This window comes from Balaenoptera acutorostrata, chromosome 6 (genome assembly GCF_949987535.1).
Source record: "Balaenoptera acutorostrata chromosome 6, mBalAcu1.1, whole genome shotgun sequence".
In the NCBI taxonomy this organism is placed as follows: domain Eukaryota; kingdom Metazoa; phylum Chordata; class Mammalia; order Artiodactyla; family Balaenopteridae; genus Balaenoptera; species Balaenoptera acutorostrata.
The window spans coordinates 105,531,210-105,549,861 of record NC_080069.1 but is presented as its reverse complement, the minus strand read 5'-3'; the positions used below and the strand labels follow the sequence as shown (position 1 = coordinate 105,549,861).

At 54.8% G+C, this 18,652-nt stretch overlaps 1 protein-coding gene and 1 long non-coding RNA gene across 17 annotated transcripts in view; one reads left to right on the top strand and one right to left on the bottom strand.

Moving 5' to 3' along the window:
* The window catches only part of LOC103020781 (uncharacterized), a 33,842-nt gene extending 33,569 nt beyond the window's left edge, over positions 1 to 273 (bottom strand). Inside the window, exon 1 of the long non-coding RNA XR_009008693.1 lies at positions 188 to 273. This is a non-coding gene — a long non-coding RNA (uncharacterized LOC103020781). The remainder of the gene's footprint in view (positions 1 to 187) is intronic.
* Positions 68 to 18,613, top strand: KIF12 (kinesin family member 12). 16 transcript variants are annotated; one of them, XR_009008691.1, is made up of 20 exons: positions 68 to 231; positions 302 to 367; positions 466 to 544; positions 695 to 822; positions 923 to 998; positions 1,386 to 1,520; positions 1,694 to 1,829; positions 2,609 to 2,700; positions 2,872 to 3,022; positions 3,710 to 3,828; positions 3,911 to 4,015; positions 4,601 to 4,703; positions 4,786 to 4,876; positions 5,071 to 5,157; positions 5,911 to 6,001; positions 6,073 to 6,177; positions 12,596 to 12,691; positions 13,362 to 14,698; positions 16,530 to 16,572; positions 16,667 to 18,225. XR_009008691.1 is itself a non-coding variant. In XM_057548887.1 (19 exons), exons 1-19 carry the CDS (start codon positions 68 to 70, stop codon positions 7,565 to 7,567), a joined length of 2,067 nt encoding a protein of 688 aa, XP_057404870.1. In that variant the 3' UTR covers positions 7,568 to 7,848. The 16 variants fall into 16 exon arrangements, 6 of the variants coding, with proteins under 6 accessions (XP_057404870.1, XP_057404871.1, XP_057404872.1 ...); XR_009008684.1 differs by having other exon boundaries at positions 12,609 to 12,691; positions 16,667 to 18,224; XR_009008685.1 differs by having other exon boundaries at positions 12,609 to 13,557; positions 14,450 to 14,698; positions 16,667 to 18,223.
* The last annotated feature ends 39 nt before the right edge of the window (positions 18,614 to 18,652 follow it).

Genomic DNA, 18,652 nt, shown 5'->3' with positions numbered 1-18,652 from the left:
CCACAGAGGTGGTGGTGGGTAAATCTTTAACTAGCTAGCCCTGGGCAGGCCCAGCCTTTCCGGATGGATGGCTGCCTGGGAAGCGGGGGATGAGGGTGGAGGACGTAAGGTGTGTATAGCCAGTCCCAGTGTGGTGAAGGGGGAGGGTACTGGGGAGGGAAAAGAAGGAGACTCGGGCGGAGCTAACCCGTGTGCAAAGCAGAACATGGAGGAACGCGGGTCCCCCGACGGGTAAGTACAGATTCAGGGAGGTTCAAGGAGCCGCTGGCGCAGGGATGGTTAACTCGCGTTGCTGCCGCAGGGACCCCGCGCGGAACCTGGAGCAGGGGCCAGAGGGGCCAGAAACGCCCATCCAGGTGGTGCTCAGGTGGGTATAGGTTGGCTAGGAGGGGTCCAAGCGAGCAAGGCACTGATGGAGATTTCAGGATGGACCATCCGCCCCCTCCCCGCCTCTTCGGACCACAGGGTGCGTCCCATGAGCGCGGCGGAGCTGCGTCGAGGGGAGCAGAGCGTGCTGCACTGCTCAGGGACCCGGACTCTGCAGGTGAGGACCTCCCCCGCACTCCCCAAAAAACACCTACCGGGAAGACGCCAGGTCCCTCCGGGCCAATTTCCCCCAGGCCCCGCACTCCCCCAGGTAAGCCCCGCCCTCCCCGGAGTGCCCCGCCCCCTTCTCCACGGCCCCCTCTCCCAGGTGAGCCCCCCGGGCGGGGGCCCCGACGTGGCGTTCCGCTTCGGCGCGGTGCTGGACGGGGCGCGCACGCAAGAGGACGTGTTCCGGGCCTGCGGCGTGCGGCGCCTGGGCGACCTGGCGCTGCGCGGGTGAGTGAGGCCCGGTGACGCCCCGCCCCTCCCCGCACGGCCCCGCCCCTCGCCCCCCCCACCCCGCCCCCGGGTACAGCCACACCCCTGCGGCCCGCAGCTTCTCCTGCACCGTCTTCACCTTCGGCCAGACCGGCTCCGGGAAGACCTACACCCTGACCGGACCTCCTTCCCAGGTGGGCCGATCGCATTCGGAGACCCCGGGGGGGGGGGCGCGGGGGGTCAGGGGTCGGTGGGCGAGAAGCCCTGGGGAGCCGCAGGCAGCGCAGACTCCCAGAGGGAAGGGACGTGGACGATGACGCCCAGCCCCATTTATTTGCAGACGAGGAAACTGAGGATCAAGGAGGTGAAGGGACTTGGCCAATCTAGAGCACCTGGGTTCAAATTGTGTCCCCTTTACTTACTAGCTCTCAGTTTCTTCATCTGTAAAATGGAAGTGATAGTACTGACTGAGAATTAAAGGTGATGTTGTATGGGAATTTGGCACAGTGCTCTACAAAGGGTAATTATAACTGCGGAGGTGGTGGTAAGCCAGCCCCAGGCTCAGCTGTTTCTTCCCCCAGGGGGAGGGCGTGCCCGTACCCCCCAGCCTGGCCGGCATCATGCAGAGGACCTTCGCCTGGCTGTTCGACCGCGTGCAGCACCTCGGTGCCCCTGTCACTCTCCATGCCTCCTATCTGGAGATCTACAATGAACAGGTGGGGGACCGAGAAGGCTAGAAAGACAGCCCACAAGGAAAAGGAGGCATTTCTTTCCAAGGAGGCTGGGTCAAGGGGCAGAATAGATGCGGGACTGTCGACCATAAGGTCTCGGGTGGATGAAGCAAGAACTCAGAGAGGTCCCTCCCTCACCCTCCACCCTCCTCTCTCAGGTTCGAGACTTGCTGAGCCTAGGGGCTCCCCGGCCCCTCCCTGTTCGCTGGAACAAGACCCGGGGCTTCTATGTGGAGCAGCTGCGGGTGGTGGAGTTTGGGAGTCTGGGGGCCCTGATGGAACTTCTGCAGATGGGTGCGTGCTATTTCAGGGGAGCTTTGGGGTACGAGAGATGCCCATTTTTCACCTGTTCACTGAGTGCCCTTGGGGCCCCAGGCTGGAGCTGTGGGTTCAGAGATGACCCTTGTGGGAGAAAAGAGCCAGCAAACCAACAATTCAGATACAGCCCAAGAAGGTCCCCCACCCCTACCCGCCAGGCCTGCTGATTTTGCCTTCCAGACTCTTCCCACCCTCCTCTCCAGCCCTGGGCTTCTGCCTCAGTCAGGCCTCAGTTTTACCCCCTGGAAGGGTCTCCTCCTTTCAGTCCATGCTTCTCCATGTAGCAAACCACATCCCTCTTCCCTTCCAGACCTTTCCAGTGCCCTGAGAGTAAAGGCCATACCTCCTAGCCTAGCCTAAAGGCCCTTCCGTTCCACTCTCATTCATCCATTCATCACATTTTTATTGAGCACCTACTGTGGCTGGCATCAGGGACACTGAGACTCTGGGCTCGGGCCGAGCATTGTGCCATGCCTCCCAGTTGATCTCTTTGTCTGAGTTTCTCTCCGTCCACACAGCAGTGGGAGAGATGTTGATAAAATGTGAATCAGACTGACGTTCTTCCAGTCAGTTCTCTCCAGCCCCCTTTCACCTATCTGTGCTAGAACCCTACCCAGCACCCATCATTCCACTCTCCTGCCTCTGTGCCTTTGCACTGGTTGGGCCCTCTACCAGGATGCGTTTGCTCCTTTTTCTTTGTTGGTGACCACTTGCTCTTCCTACCATGTCCAGCTCCATATGTTTTTCCCCTCTAGGTCTTAGCCGTCGAAGGAGCTCAGCTCACACCATGAACCAGGCCTCCAGCCGAAGCCATGCCCTGCTCACACTATATATCAGCCACCAAACTGTGAGTGCCCCAGCTTGGGGAAGGAGCTGGCCCAGGGCCACCCAGCAAGGGTCTGCCTCTGGATGTATAAAACAACTTGGGCGTACACAGGAGGTAATGGTGAAAACCCTTGGCCTTTGATGGGGACAGCCCCTCCCACATCCCCATCAAGCCCTGCTCCCCTAACCCCAGCAGATGCCTCCTGTGGATCCCGGGGAACCCCCTGCCGGGGGGAAGCTGTGCTTTGTAGACCTGGCTGGCAGTGAGAAGGTGGCGGCCACAGGATCCCGTGGGGAGCTGATGCTTGAGGCCAACAGCATCAACCGCAGCCTGCTGGCCCTGGGTGAGATCTGGCGCCAGCTGGACTGACTTCCTGAATCCCTTCTCTGTGCCTTACCCATAGCTGTCCACAGTGGGGGAAACCAGAGGAGTTGTAGGGCATGGAGGAGAGTTAAAGAGCTGTGATCCAGAAGCCACAGGCCTCCCTCTGGCCTCGACTTGCTGTTGTCTCATGCTTTCCCTCTTAGAACTTTGTTTATGGATCTATAAATCCTGAGGATACAGTTACATTCTAACTGGGGAGGTAGAAACACTCAAGTGCAGAGTGTGAGCCCTCAGACATTCAACCTGTCCCTTGTTGCATTTGGGAAGACTGAGGCCCAGTGAGGGGAAGGGCACTAACCTGTCTTCCCACCTCCCCACCCCCCAGGTCATTGGGCCTTGAGATCCTTAACAGCTGGGGCCTTGGCCTTCCTCTGTGCATGCATGGGGAGATGCATAGGGAACGCCTCTTCATTCGATTTATTTGTCAGACATTTCTTGAGCCCCTGCCAAGTGCCAGGCCCTTCGGTGGGCCCTGGGGATCAGGGATGGAGCCCAGTCTGGTGGCAGAGGCCGATCTGAATGGATAATGAGATCACGTGGAAAGAGATATCTTAGAGACCTACAAGCCTGGGTGGAGATCCTGGCTCTGCAGAGTACCAGCTGGGTGGCCTTGGACATGGAGGGTAACCTTGCCTTCCCTACCCAGGTCACTGCATCTCCCTGCTGCTGGACCCACAGCGGAAGCAGAGCCACATCCCCTTCCGGGACAGCAAGCTCACCAAGCTGCTGGCGGACTCGCTGGGGGGGCGTGGGGTGACCCTCATGGTACCTAAGGGGGACTGGCAGGGAGGGCGGGGTCCTGAGGGAGGGCTCCCAGAGAGGAACACTCAGGGGCAGTCCTCCCCAGGTGGCCTGCGTGTCCCCCTCAGCCCAGTGCCTTCCCGAGACCCTTAGCACCCTGCGATATGCAAGCCGAGCTCAGCGGATCACCACTCGGCCCCAGGCCCCCAAGGTGAGTGGAGAGAGACGCAGGCAGAGGGACGGGCAGGACAGAGGGTGGGGAATCAGGCAATAGCTGAAGACTGAGTTGGTGTCATGTTGAAGTCTGGGACTGAGTCAGAGTTGGGATTAGGGTCGGGATCTTGATGATGGGGTTATGGTTGGGTGGGGGGTGGGTGTCGGGTCACGGTCAGGGTGACGGCGGGTCTAGGGTGGGAGTCTGATTAGGAATATGATTCAGGGTCTGGCCAACATCCAAGCTGGTATCATGATAAGTCTGAGTTAAGTTGGAGTCTGACGTGGGGTCTTATTTGGGGTCACAATCTGGGCCAAGGTTTGAACAGAGCTGAGTTTGGGGTTGGACAGGGTGTAGCTTAGAGCGGGCCCTCCAGGCATACAGCTGAGGCCACATGGCACTTTAATGCTGTTAGAGCAAGGTGCCCCCTCCAAATGGATGCAGCCTTGGGCCAGGATTCAAGGCTGGCAAGTGGAGCATGGGCTGGATTTTAAGCTCCACTCACTCTGCAACCCCAGAGCCCTTGTGCAGTGTGAAGCATTTACAACCACAAGCAGCATCTCTGGGTCTGTTTCTCTGCAGTCCCCTGTGGCAAAGCCACCCCAGCATTTGGAGACTGAGCTATTGCAGCTCCAGGAGGAGAACCATCGCCTGCGGTCCCAACTGGGCCAAATGGACCCCAAAGGTATCAGCTCCCTGGGGGTGGGGCGAGATGAGGATAGGGTCTGGGGCTCCTGGGGCTCCAGCCACCTCCCTCTTCCCTGCAGCCTCTGGACTCACTGGGGCCCGGGTGGCCTGGGCTCAGCGGAACCTCTACGGGATGCTGCAGGAGTTCATGCTGGAGAACGAGAGGCTCAGGTAGGGCCCCGCCCCCAGCCGGGCACTCTGTGCCCCGCCCCTCACTGCTGGGCTTCCTCCCTTCCCTGGTCCCTGGCTCCCCTTCTGTCCCCACCTGCCTCCTGGGGCTCATACTGTGCTGCAGTGAAGAGGGGCTGACTGATACCCCCGCCAGCCCTGCCTCCTGTCATGGTCCCGGGGCCTGCTCTTCCTAGGAAAGAAAAGAGGCAGCTGCAGAGCAGCCGGGACCTGGCCCAAGATGAGCAGCGCATCCTGGCCCAGCAGGTCCATGAGCTGGAGAGGTGAGCGCGGCCGGAGACAAGCCTTTGGATGGAGGGCAGGTGGGAAAGGGGTGGCTCAGTGAAACGGCTAGGCCAGACCTCTGGATCCAGACCCCTTGGGTTCTGATTCCAGCTCTGCCACCAGCTGTATGGCCTTGGGTGAGTCATTTCACCTCTCACTGCCTGGGTTTCCTCTTCTGTAAAATGGGAATGATATAGTACTTGCCTTCCAGGGTTTTGTTTTTTTTTTATAAATTTATTTATTTATTTATTTATTTATTTTTGGCTGTGTTGGGTCTTTGTCGCTGCATGCGGGTTTTCCCTGGTTGTGTCTAGCGGGGGCTACTCTTCGTTGTGGTGCGCGGGCTTCTCATTGCAGTGGCTTCTCTTGTTGCAGAGCTCGGGCTCTAGGCACGCAGGCTTCAGTAGTTGTAGCATGCGGGCTCAGTAGTTGTGGCTCGCAGGCTCTAGAGCACAGGCTCAGTCGTTGTGGCTCACAGGCTTAGTTGCTCCACGGCATGTGGGATCTTCCCGGACCAGGGATTGAACCCATGTCCCCTGCATTGGCAGGTGGATTCTTAACCACTGCGCCACCAGGGAGGTCCTCCAGGGTTGTTTTAAAGATCAGATTGAATAAGTTCATATGTAAAGCATTGAGAACAGTGCCTGCATACAGTAAGCACTCCATGAGTGTTTGTTAAAAGCGGGACTTGGGTGCCAGCCTGCTGGTAGCATTGAGGACTACAGACAGACAGACCCCACTGTTCTTTCCAGGCGCCTCCTCTCTGCCTGCTACCTTCACCAGCCGGGCCCTGGCTCAGCCCCACCGTGTCCCTGTGTGATGGTGCCTCCTCCCCGCTGCCACGTGAGTCTCTGCCCAGCCCGGAGAGGGGAGGAGCAGGAATGTCGCGGAGCCCCTGACTCAGCCTCTTGCAGGCCCTGCCGCCTCTCTGCCCCTGCCCCTGCTGCCACCTCTGCCCCCTGTGCCGAGCGCCACTGGCCCACTGGGCCTGTCCACGGAGGGAGCTCCACCTGCCCCAGGTAGGAAAGGCCGAGGTTGGGGGAGGGAAGGCTGGCAAGCTGGAGACCTGGATCTAGGGAGTCTGCAGTCTGGAAGGCTCCAGAACTCTGGGGACTCTGATGTGTCGGGCTGGGTCACAGTGGGGAGTGGCTGGCTTTGGGTTCTCTCTGCCTAGGGTTCAAAATAGCTATTTACCTCTCCTGCCCCTCCTCCCCATCCTACCTTCTTTCGGGAACTTGCTCTGCTGTTTGCTTATTCATTCATTCACTTACATGTTACTCATTTATGCATTTACTTAATGAATGAGTTAATGGATGCATTTACTTAGTGAATGAGTGTTCACTTCCTCATTCAATAACCCTCCTTAAGCTCCTTGCTTCGTGGCAGCCCCTGTGCTGGGCACTGAGGATTCACAGACCTGACATGGTTCCTGCCCTCATGGAGTTGCTTGTCTCCAGAGAGGACGTCACAAGGGCCACACACTGCCCACAGAAAAAGTGATCATGACCCCACCCCTTTATGCCCATGCCCACCTGACGTTCTTAGTGCCCCATGGGGCAGGTACGGCAGGGATGGTGGTGTCATGGTCGGCACCAGGGAAGTGGGGCACAGAAGCAGGGCTGAGGGCACCCAGTGTGGGCTCTGGTCTTTCCTGCAGGTGTTTGGCTCTAAGGCCCCAGCTGACATGCCCCTGCCTGCCCGTCCCCCTCCCTGGGTGCCCCCATGTAGCCCTGGCTCTGCCAAGTGTTCAAGAGAGAGGTGGGTCCGGCTCTGGGGCACGGGGGGGTGGGTGGGTGGGGGAGGCCCAGGAAAGTGAAGGCTCGCTTCCCACCACCCAACCCACCCTGGCCCAGGAGTCACAGCGACTGGATTCAGACCCAGGTCCTGGCAGAAATGCTGACCAAGGAGGAAGTGGTACCCTCTGCACCTCCCCTGCCCATGGGGCCCCTGAACACATCGCCAGTGCTTAGAGGTGAAGAAAGGAGCAGGGGAAGGGCTGCCAGTGTTTTCTGGGATCTTGGGCCAGAACCACCTTCTCCAAACCTTAGTCTTCCCAGTTCTGAAATAGGGGGCATACTAAGAAGTGAGAGTTCTAAGATCTTTCTATTTCTGGAACTTAGAATTCTCTTCCTAGGGCCACCTGCACTCCCAGATGTATGCTGGAGCCCGTGGGGTACATGGCAGGGGCAGGGGAGTGGGTCCCACCTGAGGCTTCCCCAGAGGATGTTGGGACACTGATGGGCCTGGGTGAGGCAGGGCCCAAGGGAGTGCTGGCCTCAAGTCTCACTGTGTCCCTCAGGTGGGGCTGCAGTTCCGAACTTGGCCCGGAGACTGGAGGCCCTCAGAGACCAAATCGGCAGCTCCCTTCGACGTGGCCGGAGCCAGCCACACCCCAGTGAAGGCACATGAAGCCCCAGCCGGGTCCTCCCTTCCTGCTGAGGGCAAAGTGAGAACCCAGGAGACCACCATGTGACCTAGGGCTGGGCTCTGCACTCCTGGGCCTCAGTCTCCCCATCTGTTAAATGGGATATAGAAGCTGCTGCTCCGGTTTGCAGCTGGGTTGGGCAGAAGGCAGTTCCTGAGGCATGGGGGTGGGGGCTGATGGGGCAGTCTGGGGAAGCAAAGGGAGGGTGCTAGCCTAGACCAAGAGAAATGAGACCAGATTCAGGAGAAACCAGGTAGCAGTGGTGAAATAAATGAATAAAGAGAGGCATCAGCTCCAAGTCTGGTTGGTCCTGTCCTCTGACTTGCCCTTGAGGGAATCCCAGAGAGGAGGGTCTCTTGAGGGGGGGGTGGTTCTGAGGAAGAGGAGGCAAGGACTCCTGGCAGAGGTGTGTGTCCCCTTGCCCTTCTGATCAGGAATATTTCAGGTTCCCATTTCCTTTCATGTATTATACAAGTTTTCATTGAGTGACTACTCTATGCCACTGGGCAGGCATGGGGAAATTGAATGGTGAGCATCTCCACGGAGGAGGCCTGGGGGAAACTGATTTGGCCTTGAGCTGGGGCAGGTGGTGGACCGAGGGGTTAACACTCTCTGTCCCAGCTGCATGTGTCCTGGTGCTGGAGGGATCATGAAGCCTGAGTTCTGATGCCGCAGATCTGCTCTGAGACCCTGGGCAAGCCCTGCATCCTCCCTGGACCACTTTCTGGTTTTCAGACAATTAGACATAGTCCATTAGACATGGCTCCCTGTCCTGTTGATCTCTAAGTGAGGGTCAAGGAGGTTAAGAATATCATGGTTCCCAGCACAGTGCCCAATAGGATGCAGTGGGTCTACAGTTAGGGGAAAGTCCAGATGTGACATGAGAAACTGGGGGTGCGCATGGGAGCACCTCAATGCAGAGAGAGCCACGAGGCTAACCTAACTCTCACGTTTTATAGTTAGGGAAACTGAGACCCACGTGGCTCATTCCTTTGTTTGTTCATACATTCACTCATTCATTCAACAGACACCACTGGCATCAACTGTAAATCAAGGTGGCAAAGAAGACAGACAAGGGACAAGCTGGCTTTGCCTGGGGAGCTCACAGTCTGGTGGGGGACAGACAGACAGACAGACACAACTTCAACCTCAGGGAACCCTCAGCTACGGGCTTGGGGAGCACTGGGGAAGGGGCAGGCGGAGGCCGGAGGACAAGCCAGGGAGCCGCTGGGGAGAGTCAGGGCGCCTGGGGATGCCCCTGGGGAGGGGTCGCATCCATCATCTGGAACAGTGCTTGGACCTGCCCACAGGCCTGGCCTGAGAGAATCAACTCCGACTGCCCCCGCCCCACTCCCCAGCACCAGACCAAGCAAGAAAAGACCCAACACTCTTATACCCACCGCTGTGGAAACTAGCCCAGGGAACGTTCCCTAATTATGCCCTATTTTCCCAGGGGAAGTAAGTAAGGACCCAAAGATAAAAGCAAGGTGTCTCCAAGCTACACTTGAGTGTGCAGTGTGACCTGGGGCAGGCTCCTGGGACGCTCGGAGCCTTCCCCACTCCCGGGGCCCTGACTCCTGAGCCCCTCTCTGCAGAGCTGGGCCCTGAAGGTGGGTGTGTCAGGGTCAGCCCTGGCTGGAGCCCCCAGTGGCCACGGATTGAAAGGCAAGACCTGTGACTGTGAATAGAGGTGTTTGTAGAAGGCTGGAGTCCATGGAGGCAGAACCCAGGGCGGTGGGGTGACAGCCAGACACCACAGGCACCGGGCCAGGCAGGGTGGGCGGGTTCAGTCCTTAGACGGAACAACACAAGTTCAAGTCTCCAACATCATCACTTACCATGAGTGATCCTGGGCAGGTGACTTAACTGCGCTGAGCCCGAGTCACCTCACCTGCAGAATAGATACAAGAATAGTAGCCCCTCCTGGGACAGTCATGAGGATTAAATCCACTGACATTTGGAAAGATTTTAGCATGAGGCTTCACCTGTTGTGGATAATTTAGCCAAAAGCAGCTTTTAGTTAACGTGACAATTAGACAGAATTGACAATCTGGGTTCCAAAACAATTTGCTCAACAAATATTTAATTGAGAAACAACTTTGGGCCAGCATTGAACAAAGCATAAGAAGCCTTACCCTCAACACAGACAAGAAACAAGAAATTGGGCAAAACACATGGGAAGTCAGATAGTGATAAATGCTATGGAGCAAAACAGAGCAGGGAGGTCCATCTGTCAGGGCGGGTGCAATTCTATATAGGAGAAAGGTCTCACGGAGGTGACATTTTTGCGGAGACCTGAAGGGTAGAAGGAGGGCAAGCCAGACTAATGCCATAAAGCCACTTTTTTCTACTCTAGGTAATTTTGATGCCACATCAGCTTGTGTGGCTTGGCAGGTTTGAGCCTGGGCTCCTCTGTTCCCCAGAGCCCTTATCTCACTCTAATGTGGTCCTGCTTGCTGGGAGGTCTCTAGCCTCAGGCAGGGGAGGCCCGTGGCACTGAGCGTGAAAGCTTTCCTTGGCTGCCTTGGGAAGAATGGACAGGGACCACCCAGGGGGACCTTGGCTGTGGCCGGTTCATTCTTGTTTGGACAATTCCTTCTCCTGCTGGAGCCAGCCACGATTTTCGGGTTTCCTGGTTCCAGCTCAGCAAAATCGCTACTTACTTCCCCGGAGATAGATGCAGGACTCAAGGCGATTAGTCCGCACTACCCCCATCACATAAACCATGCGTCCATCTCCCAATCAGCATCCTTACTCAAGAACTGCAGCTCGTCCAGAATCCCTAACCCTGGAGAAATTCCATAGGACCCCAGTAATGTTATCAAGACTCTTCAAATCCTGTGGTTTTTACTGAGAACAGTAGATTCCACAGGAAAGCTTTCTGGAGAATGCTGGAATTGGGGGAAGTTCTCCGGCCCCATGAAATAGGGTAATAGTTCTCCAGGACTGTCAAACTTTGAAGAGGATCTCCGGTACATTAGAGTTGAGGGCAGCTCTTGGAAATCCTGAAGCACTGAAGGAATTTCCCAGGATTCCAAATCTCTAGAAGAGTTCTCTGAAATTGTAAAAGTTTGCATAGAAGTTGGAAGGGATTCTCTGGAATCTTTGGCTGGGGGTGAAGATGTTTACCAGTGCTTGGAAGGCCATCATTAATTTCTAGAATGCTGACAAATCTAGAGATCAACCTAGATGTCTGGAAGCCTGGTTGAGTTCTCCAGATCCTTGGGGACTCCAACTCTTAGCCAATGCAGAATGGGGAGCGCGGCTGAAAGCATTATGGTAGGACAAGAGAAGCTTCAGGAAAAGCACTCCTGTGGATGCTTGTGTTTAAGAGGCTATAAGGTCTCATCTCAATGACCAACCCCAAGGTAAACCCCGAGAAGTGGAGAGAACATAAGAGTTTATTCCAACCAAAGATGCAACTGCCAAGAACATCTTACTCCCATCCCTCTATCTGCTTCAGCCTTCTCTCGCATCCTGCTTTCTCTCACTCAAGGTCATTCCTCCCTTTGTCTAATGACACATTTGCCCCAATTCATAGTTATTCAGTTTTGTACACAACAGGTTGATTTCAGCCCCTCTGAGGGATATTTTGTGTCCTCTTATTTTTTCCATTTCCATCTCCTTGTTGAGCTTCCAAAGACTTGTCTTTCTTTATTTTAAGCAAACAAACATGGCAGAACAGGGTTGGGCAGGGGGGGGTGGTCTTGCTATGCAACAAGAGCAGCAGCTACTGGAACTTGTAAACAAGTTGGTGCTGTGGCTGGAGACCAGGACTGGCGTCAGGAGACCTGGGTTCTAAGCCTGCTCTGCAACAGACCTACAAGTCCCCTGGCCATCACTGACATCTGTACTTACTGGCCAGCAAAGAAAGATCTTTAATAGTTGGCCATAGGTGTCTTCCTCACGAACCTTCCTTCAGCCCCTGGCTCTGATCACACTATCTCTCACTCATCACACATGAAGGCCAGGCCTGGTCTGCTTGAAGGCCAGACCTGGTCTACTAGGCATGAGGACACTGGCCTGACCTTGAGCCACTGCTCTGTCTTCAAAGAGCTTCCAGCCAACTGGGGGAAAAGAACAACCAAAGTGACAGTTGCTATGCAATGGAATAAATAATATCAATTAGCAAATTTATCTGTTGCCAAGCATCATTCCAGCACTGGCCATGTAGTAATGCATTCATTTCTCATAACAACTCTGTGAAGTATGTACTATTGTTATCCTCATGTTACGGTGAGGAAACCAAGACAAGAAGAGGCTCAGAATTTTCCCAAGGTCACACAGCTAGTAAGTGGCAAAAGGTGGATTTGTTATAAGGTGGTCTGGCTCTTGAATAGATGATTTCAACCATCATGCCAAGTGCCACACAGTAGGACCACAGAGGAAGGGAAAATAGAGGAGCAGTTTGTATCCAACCAGGAACCACTGAGCAGAATAGAGCAGCCTCCTTGGAGAAGTTAGTCTCCATCAAATCCCAGCACAACCCAGCAAAGCCAGACCATACAGAGGTCTTTAGTGAGGCAGAGGAATGGACTTCTCAAGCTCTTTCCCCCCATGTAGGAAACTTCACCGCCTCCAAAGAGAAAATAATTATTCACAGACCACCCAGTGAAGGAGGGTTCTGTGCAGCCTAGCCAGAACCAAGAGAATTAGAAATGGACCCGTGACGTCCCGCTTTTGTGTGGTGCACAGGGCTCTGGGTGGTCCCCAGGCTATAGAACCTTGTCAAGCCCACTCCGCTCAGCCTGTCTGCCCAACTTATGGCTGTGGGAGCCTGGGCAAGGTAGTCAACCTCTCTGAATCTCAGTCCTCCTCTGTAAAGTGCGGATACGATTGGTTTACACTACGAGAAGTTAATGTGCTCATGGGGAATGATACGAGGATTAAAAGAGCGAAAACATGTAAACTGTTTAGGACAGAGCCTGGCATGTGGTCAGTGCTAAATACATACTGGTTGTTATTACTATTTTTATTGCTAATGAATGCTTTCAGCACAAACATTCTACCAGTCCTGTCTTCCAGGAGAGGAATTGCATCAATATCTGGACTCTGGTTATACAGACTCATGAACTTGACATCCAGCTCTGCTGACTCCTTCCTGCAAGGTGCGCCTTCTAATATGGATTCTTCCAGGGAGAGAGTGGCCATCCAGGACTGGGTCACCCAGTGGAAAATCCAGGGAAGTGTTCCCACTGCCCTTCCAGGGAAGCTGATTGGGAGAGATTCGTTTGTCTTCATTGACGAAAGGCCAGTGGGGCTTTCCAAGGAGTCTGGCTTGCCTCGTGATTTCGGAAAAGAGAGCTGTTTTAGTCCCTCCAAGGATATTGGGTGATGTCAACCCGGTCAGCCAGGAGTCGGGCAGGCCTCCTGAGGTCTTGCTTTAATGCAGGGCAGATAAGACCAGTCTGCAAAGAGTAGGAAAATGCCTGTGTCCTCTTCCTGAATGCAGACAGGCCTTTGGAAGTTTATTCCTTTGGGACCTCTTTCTTCTGGGGGTACAGAGGGAGCCAGGCTCTGGGCCACAAGCTCTGTTCCAGGGGCAGCTGGATCTCAAGAACCCTCAGCTCCAAAGTGTCTCACTTTCTGGGCTGCTTCTGCAGGCTAAGCCACCTGCTTCCACAATCAGGAGTCTAAATTGACAACATCTAAGGGCACCCTCCACCCTGGGCTATCATTTATTATTTGCTGAGCTCTCCGCAAGCAGCAAGAACGTGACATGTTTCTCATCATTTAATTCTTCTACACCCCTATGAGCTCATTAACTCCATTTAACAGGGGGAAGACTCAGGTTGAGAAAGTTGAAGTCAATTAAGATCAAACAGGCAAGACGGGGTCGCAGCCATGACTGGAACCCAGGACTGTCTGGGTGCAAAGTTCAGCTGCTCAACCATCACGCTGCTGGACGAAGCCTTGGGGATCCTCCCAGCTGTGATACACAGACTAATCCAAAATCGGTGATGCAAGGGAACAGGTATCTTTGCCTTTTAAATTGTGCCAGTGAGTATCCCGGTCACTCGTTCATTTGCTCATTCATTGATCGTGATTCAAGGATTTGGCCATGGTGATTTCAATCTCCCAGTCTCCCTCACCTGTCTTCTAGTTAGGTGGTCCTTTTTGGGGGTCTGACCTACATTTCCACTCACAGTTCTAAGTCAGTCAATTAGCATGTGGTTGTTGAGCACCTAAGTGCCCAGCACAGTGCTGGGAAGAAGAGAAGGGTCAGGTCTATGGCAGAGACAGAGCACGCTCTTGGCCGGAGAAGGGAGAACCAGACTCACTCCTGCTGTGAGGGGTCCAGTGAAGGGAGACACCCACCCCTCTGCTCCAGGTGTCTGAAAGAACACAGCCAAGGGCCCACTGTTTATCAGGGGACAAGGGGCTGGGAGGCCAGCAGAGTGACTTGGGTGTCAGGGAGACAGATCTGGGTTTGGATCACTACTCACTGGCTGGGTGACCATTGACACTAAGTCACCTGATCTCTCAGCCTCAGTTTCCCTATCTGCAAAGTAGGGCTACCATTGTAGTAAAGTGATTGAACCTTAACGGGAGGATTCAGTAAGCCATGCTTGTAGAGTGCTCAGCATGGGGCCTGACACACAGTACGAACTTAATCAAGTGGTTATTCAGGTTATCGCCGCCCTTGCTGTGTATAGCAGCGATACCCAATTCTGGTTCATCAGGAGAACTGAATTCACTGGGCAGCGAACTATTTTTCAAAGCGCCCCATCTAAGCATCCAGCTCTGGGGATAGGCAAGGCAGAAGCTGAGTGTTTTACACTCACCAGGGAGTTGTAAGCAGGCTTGGGGCAAGGAAGGCTGGGTTCCAGCCCTGGTTCTACCACTTCCGTGGGCCTTTGCTCTAGGCCTCTGCCTCCTGCCTGTACGGAGGAATGGGGACAAACCCCAGTGGTCTTTCTAGGACTTCTCTGCTGCCCTCTAGTGGACACGGGATGCTCACACCTTCTTGCGTGTAATTTCTGCTGTGTTTGGAGCCCTTACCTGGTGCCACGCGCTGTGCTAAGTGCCTGTGATGACATCGATCCCTCCGGTGTGTACCCTGGGGAGCCCTTTCGCAAATGTCCCTCCTCCAGTGCTTACTTCAGCCCTGTCACGTGAGTTATTTTACCTTCATCTGGAGGCCCAGATGAGGAGGATGAGGCCAGGGAGGGTTAGGACTGCCCCACAGTCACCCAGCAAGTCACGAGGACCGGAACTCAAGTCTCTGGGTGGCCTGGCTCTTTGGGACAGGGGTGGGGAGGGAGGAACAAAGCCGAGACAGAGCTGGGCAGTGAGAACCACCCCTCCCCCATCACTGTCATGGAGTCCTGGTTGCCGCCACCTCCAGCTTCCCCATGAAGGGACGGGGCTGTGGCTGTGAGTCTGAGGGAACTGGGCAGGGTCAGGCACTGGGGCGAGGCCCGCAGCTGGATACCTCCTCGTGAGGAGGCGGGGTCTCCCTGCCACCCTCTTCCACCATGAGCAGAGGAAGGCCCCAACCTTGACCACGTCCACCCAATGTCTTTGATGTCCCTGCTTGTCCAGTCGCTGGGTCCCAGTGCCCCGGCCCCTTCCTTCTTCCTGGCAAGCCTCCTAGAGAGTTGCTTTCCTGGGCCTCCCACTTGCACTGCCTCCTCACTCACCTCAGCCGATTTTAAAATCTGAAAGCACTTCTGAAAACTCTCTAGGGCTCCCCACATACTCCAGATAACAAGCAAGCCCCTTGCCCTGGCATCGGAGTCCTCCCTGCTGGACCTCAGCCACGTCCCCAGCCTGGCTCTCCCCACGTCCCTCTGTCTCCCAAGCTGCAGACCTATGGTTTTGCTTGTTTGCTTGTTTCTGCATTCCAAATACACTTCTCCCTCCACCTTCCTCCTCTAAGCCTTCGCAGTTGCTGTTCCCTCTGTCTGGAACACCCTCTCCTCCTCCCACCCCACCCTTGCCCCACGCATGCACTTTTGTCTGGCTAATTTCTACTACTCAGGTCAAAGTCTCTCCCCTGGCCTCTGCTGCTTCCCCCATCACTGCAGGGACCATCCTGTCTTATTACCTTCTTCTCACTCCCCTGCCCCCCCATCCTGGGGGTGAGCACTGGGGAGTCCGTCATGCTTTCCGTCCTATCCCCAGCACCAAGCATGGAGTGCATGTTTGGTGAATGAATGAGTGGATGAATGAATAAATGATGGGGGGAAAGCCTGGGCACTGGAGTCAGGCCTATTTGGCCCCCAACTCGGCCCCAAGCTGGGTGACCTTGAACAAGTCCCATTCCTTCTCTGAGCCCCAGAGTGTTCATCTGAAACAGGCCTCCATTCCTTCCTGCACTGGGCACCTCTGAGGCTCAGAGGCCTCTTGCACAGGCAGGACCTCGCCCTTCCCTTGAAATGGTTCTGGGACCTGGCCAGTTCCAGTGGACACTTGGACCCCTGGGTCCCCTAGGAGGACAGGGGCCCCAGAGCCTCGATCCTTCCACCCCGATGGCCAGAAGGGGAAGAGGGGTCAGCACCCCGGGTCACTGCCAGCCTTCCATCCTGGGCCCGGGGTTAATTTTTAAAAGGCAGCTCAAAGTCCAGGTGGGCTTTGGCAGAGTTTGCTCTCTCTGTTTGCTCTGGTTAATAATCTCAGGAGAGCAAACATCACTGGAGGCAGGAGAAGAGATCAACATCCTGGGCCCATCCTCCGAGCCTCTTCCCACCCACCCCACCCCACTGCATCCCCCCGCCCCCAGGAGAGGCTGTGTGGCTGGATGAGCAATCCTATCCAAAAGAGGCCGGGATTCTTCTACACCCCCGTGGGCCTCAGGCTTCCCCTGGGGCCAATGGGGTCGACAACCCTAATGATGTAGACCCTCTATGAAGATCGGTTGAGCCATCGTGGTACACTGTAGGCAACCTTAGTAGGATGGCACTGTTCCTATTCATGATTGTTATTTTTTCATTCTTATATCAGGTCTGGTTTCTCCAAAGACAGACATCCTGAGACCATCACACAGGTGAGGCAGTGGACTGTTTACAGAGCACTTTCACACACATTGCTCACTTGACCTCTTGGCAGACACGTCAGGGATTGTTTTCTTCCATTTACAGGTGAGGAAAGTGGGCTGCAGAGAGGGAAGGCCATCCCCAAAGTCATGCAGAGCAAGTCAAGGCTTCTGGCTGCCAGCTGTCTGCACTCCTCTTAATTCAGACTGCCTTCTTACTACCACCACGAACCAAACCATAAAAGCCTGAGAAACTTTGTGAACAAGAGGGAAGATAAGTGTTTCAGAAATCTGAGCCAAGATGCTTGCTATGATTAAATTTGTCACATGGCTTTGAGCTTCCTGGCAGCCAAAGTGAAAAGGGAATGTCATCAGTAGCCAAGCTGCCAGTGACAGAGCAGAGGAAACACATTCACTTATTATGACTAGAGACACACTTGTTCCTGATACTGGAAAGACGAATGTATTGACGACTCTTACAGAGGGACATGACACACCAGTTGTTGGGGCCACTCTGTGAGGGAACTGCCGGATCCTCACATGAGCAGGGCTCTTCCTTGTGGAACTGCCTGCCTGAAGGGGTCATTCCCAGCTGTAGCAAGGAGGCTACTGTGTGTGTGGAATGTTCTGTGCCAAGGGCAGGGAGGAAATGAAGACAGAGATTCTGACCACTGGAGAAGGGCTCTTCCTAGAGAGGGCCTGCAGTATCACTGGCAAGAGTTTGATCTATGGAGACAAACAGACCTGGGTTTTTAAAAAATTCCCATTTAAATATTTTAATGCAATGGATACTGTCTAGTTTCCTAAGGCTGCCATTAATAAAGCACCACAAACTGGGTGGTGTAAAACAACAGAAATGTATTGTCTCACAGTTCTGGAGGTTACAAGTTCAATACCAAGTTGTCACGAGGGCCGCATTCTTCCTGGAGGTTCTAGGGGAAAATCCTTCCTGGCTTCTGCCGGCAGCCCTTGGCATTCCTTGGCTTACTGCTGCCTCATTCCAATCTCTGCCTCTGTCTTCACGTGGCCATCTTCCTTGTGTGTCTGTGTGTCTCTGTATCAAAATCTCCCCCCCCCACCCTTTCTCTTATGAAGACATCAGTCCTTGGGTTTAGGTCCACCCTCCTCCAGTATGACCTCACCTGAACTAATTATGCAAATAAGGCCACAGTCTGAGGTCCCGGGTGCACGTGAATTTGGGGGAGACACCATCCAACCTGTTACACACACATTCCGCTCTTACCATTGCCAGCTGCTGTCCTAGTGCTTTACAAGCGTAACTCCATCAATCCTCGTGACAATGTTCTGCACCAGGAACTACTATTATCCCCATTTGCAAATGAGGGCACGGAGGCACTGAGAGGTAAAGCCACTCACCCAAGGCCACACAGCCAGTGAGTGGCACAGAAAGCAGTCTGGCTCCCAAGTCCACGCTCTCAGCCACCACCAGATGCTGCCTCTCCCAGCAATGCTGCTTCCCAGCTGGGAGACCCTAGGCAAGTCACTTTACCTCTTGGAGACTCAAACGTGCTGCCTATAAAGGGGAAAAATAGCACCTACTTGATGGGGTTGTTGTGGGGATGATCAATTCCGTGGCCGGTGTAGAGTGCTGGTATACAGCTGGCACATAGCAGGTGCTCAGTGAATGGAAGCTGTGAGCATCATTATTTCTACTATTGTTTGCTAGGGTTGTGGGAAGCCACGAGTCAGAGAAGGAACTCTGGGGACAGGACACCTGAGCTCTTGTCTTGGCTCTGCCACAGACCTCCCTATAGTCTCTGCTAAGTCACTTCCTCTCCCCGGGCCCCAGTTTTCTCATGTGAGAAATGGGCCAATCAGGCTTGTCCTCCTGCCTCACAGGTGGAATGACCCAGCGGGAAGGGCCAGGGGCTGCCCGTCTCTTCATCCCACCTGGGACAGGTGAGGAGTTTCTGGGGAAGCCTTTGTGGGGCCTGAACCTAGCGCCCGGCTGCACCAGGACCGGCTTGCATTTGGCCAGCAGCTCCTCTGAAGCAGCCACCCTGGCGCCCCGGGACCCTGACCCCGGCCTGGGCACTACGAGGGATTGATTGGCCCTGGCCTTGGGGCCCTG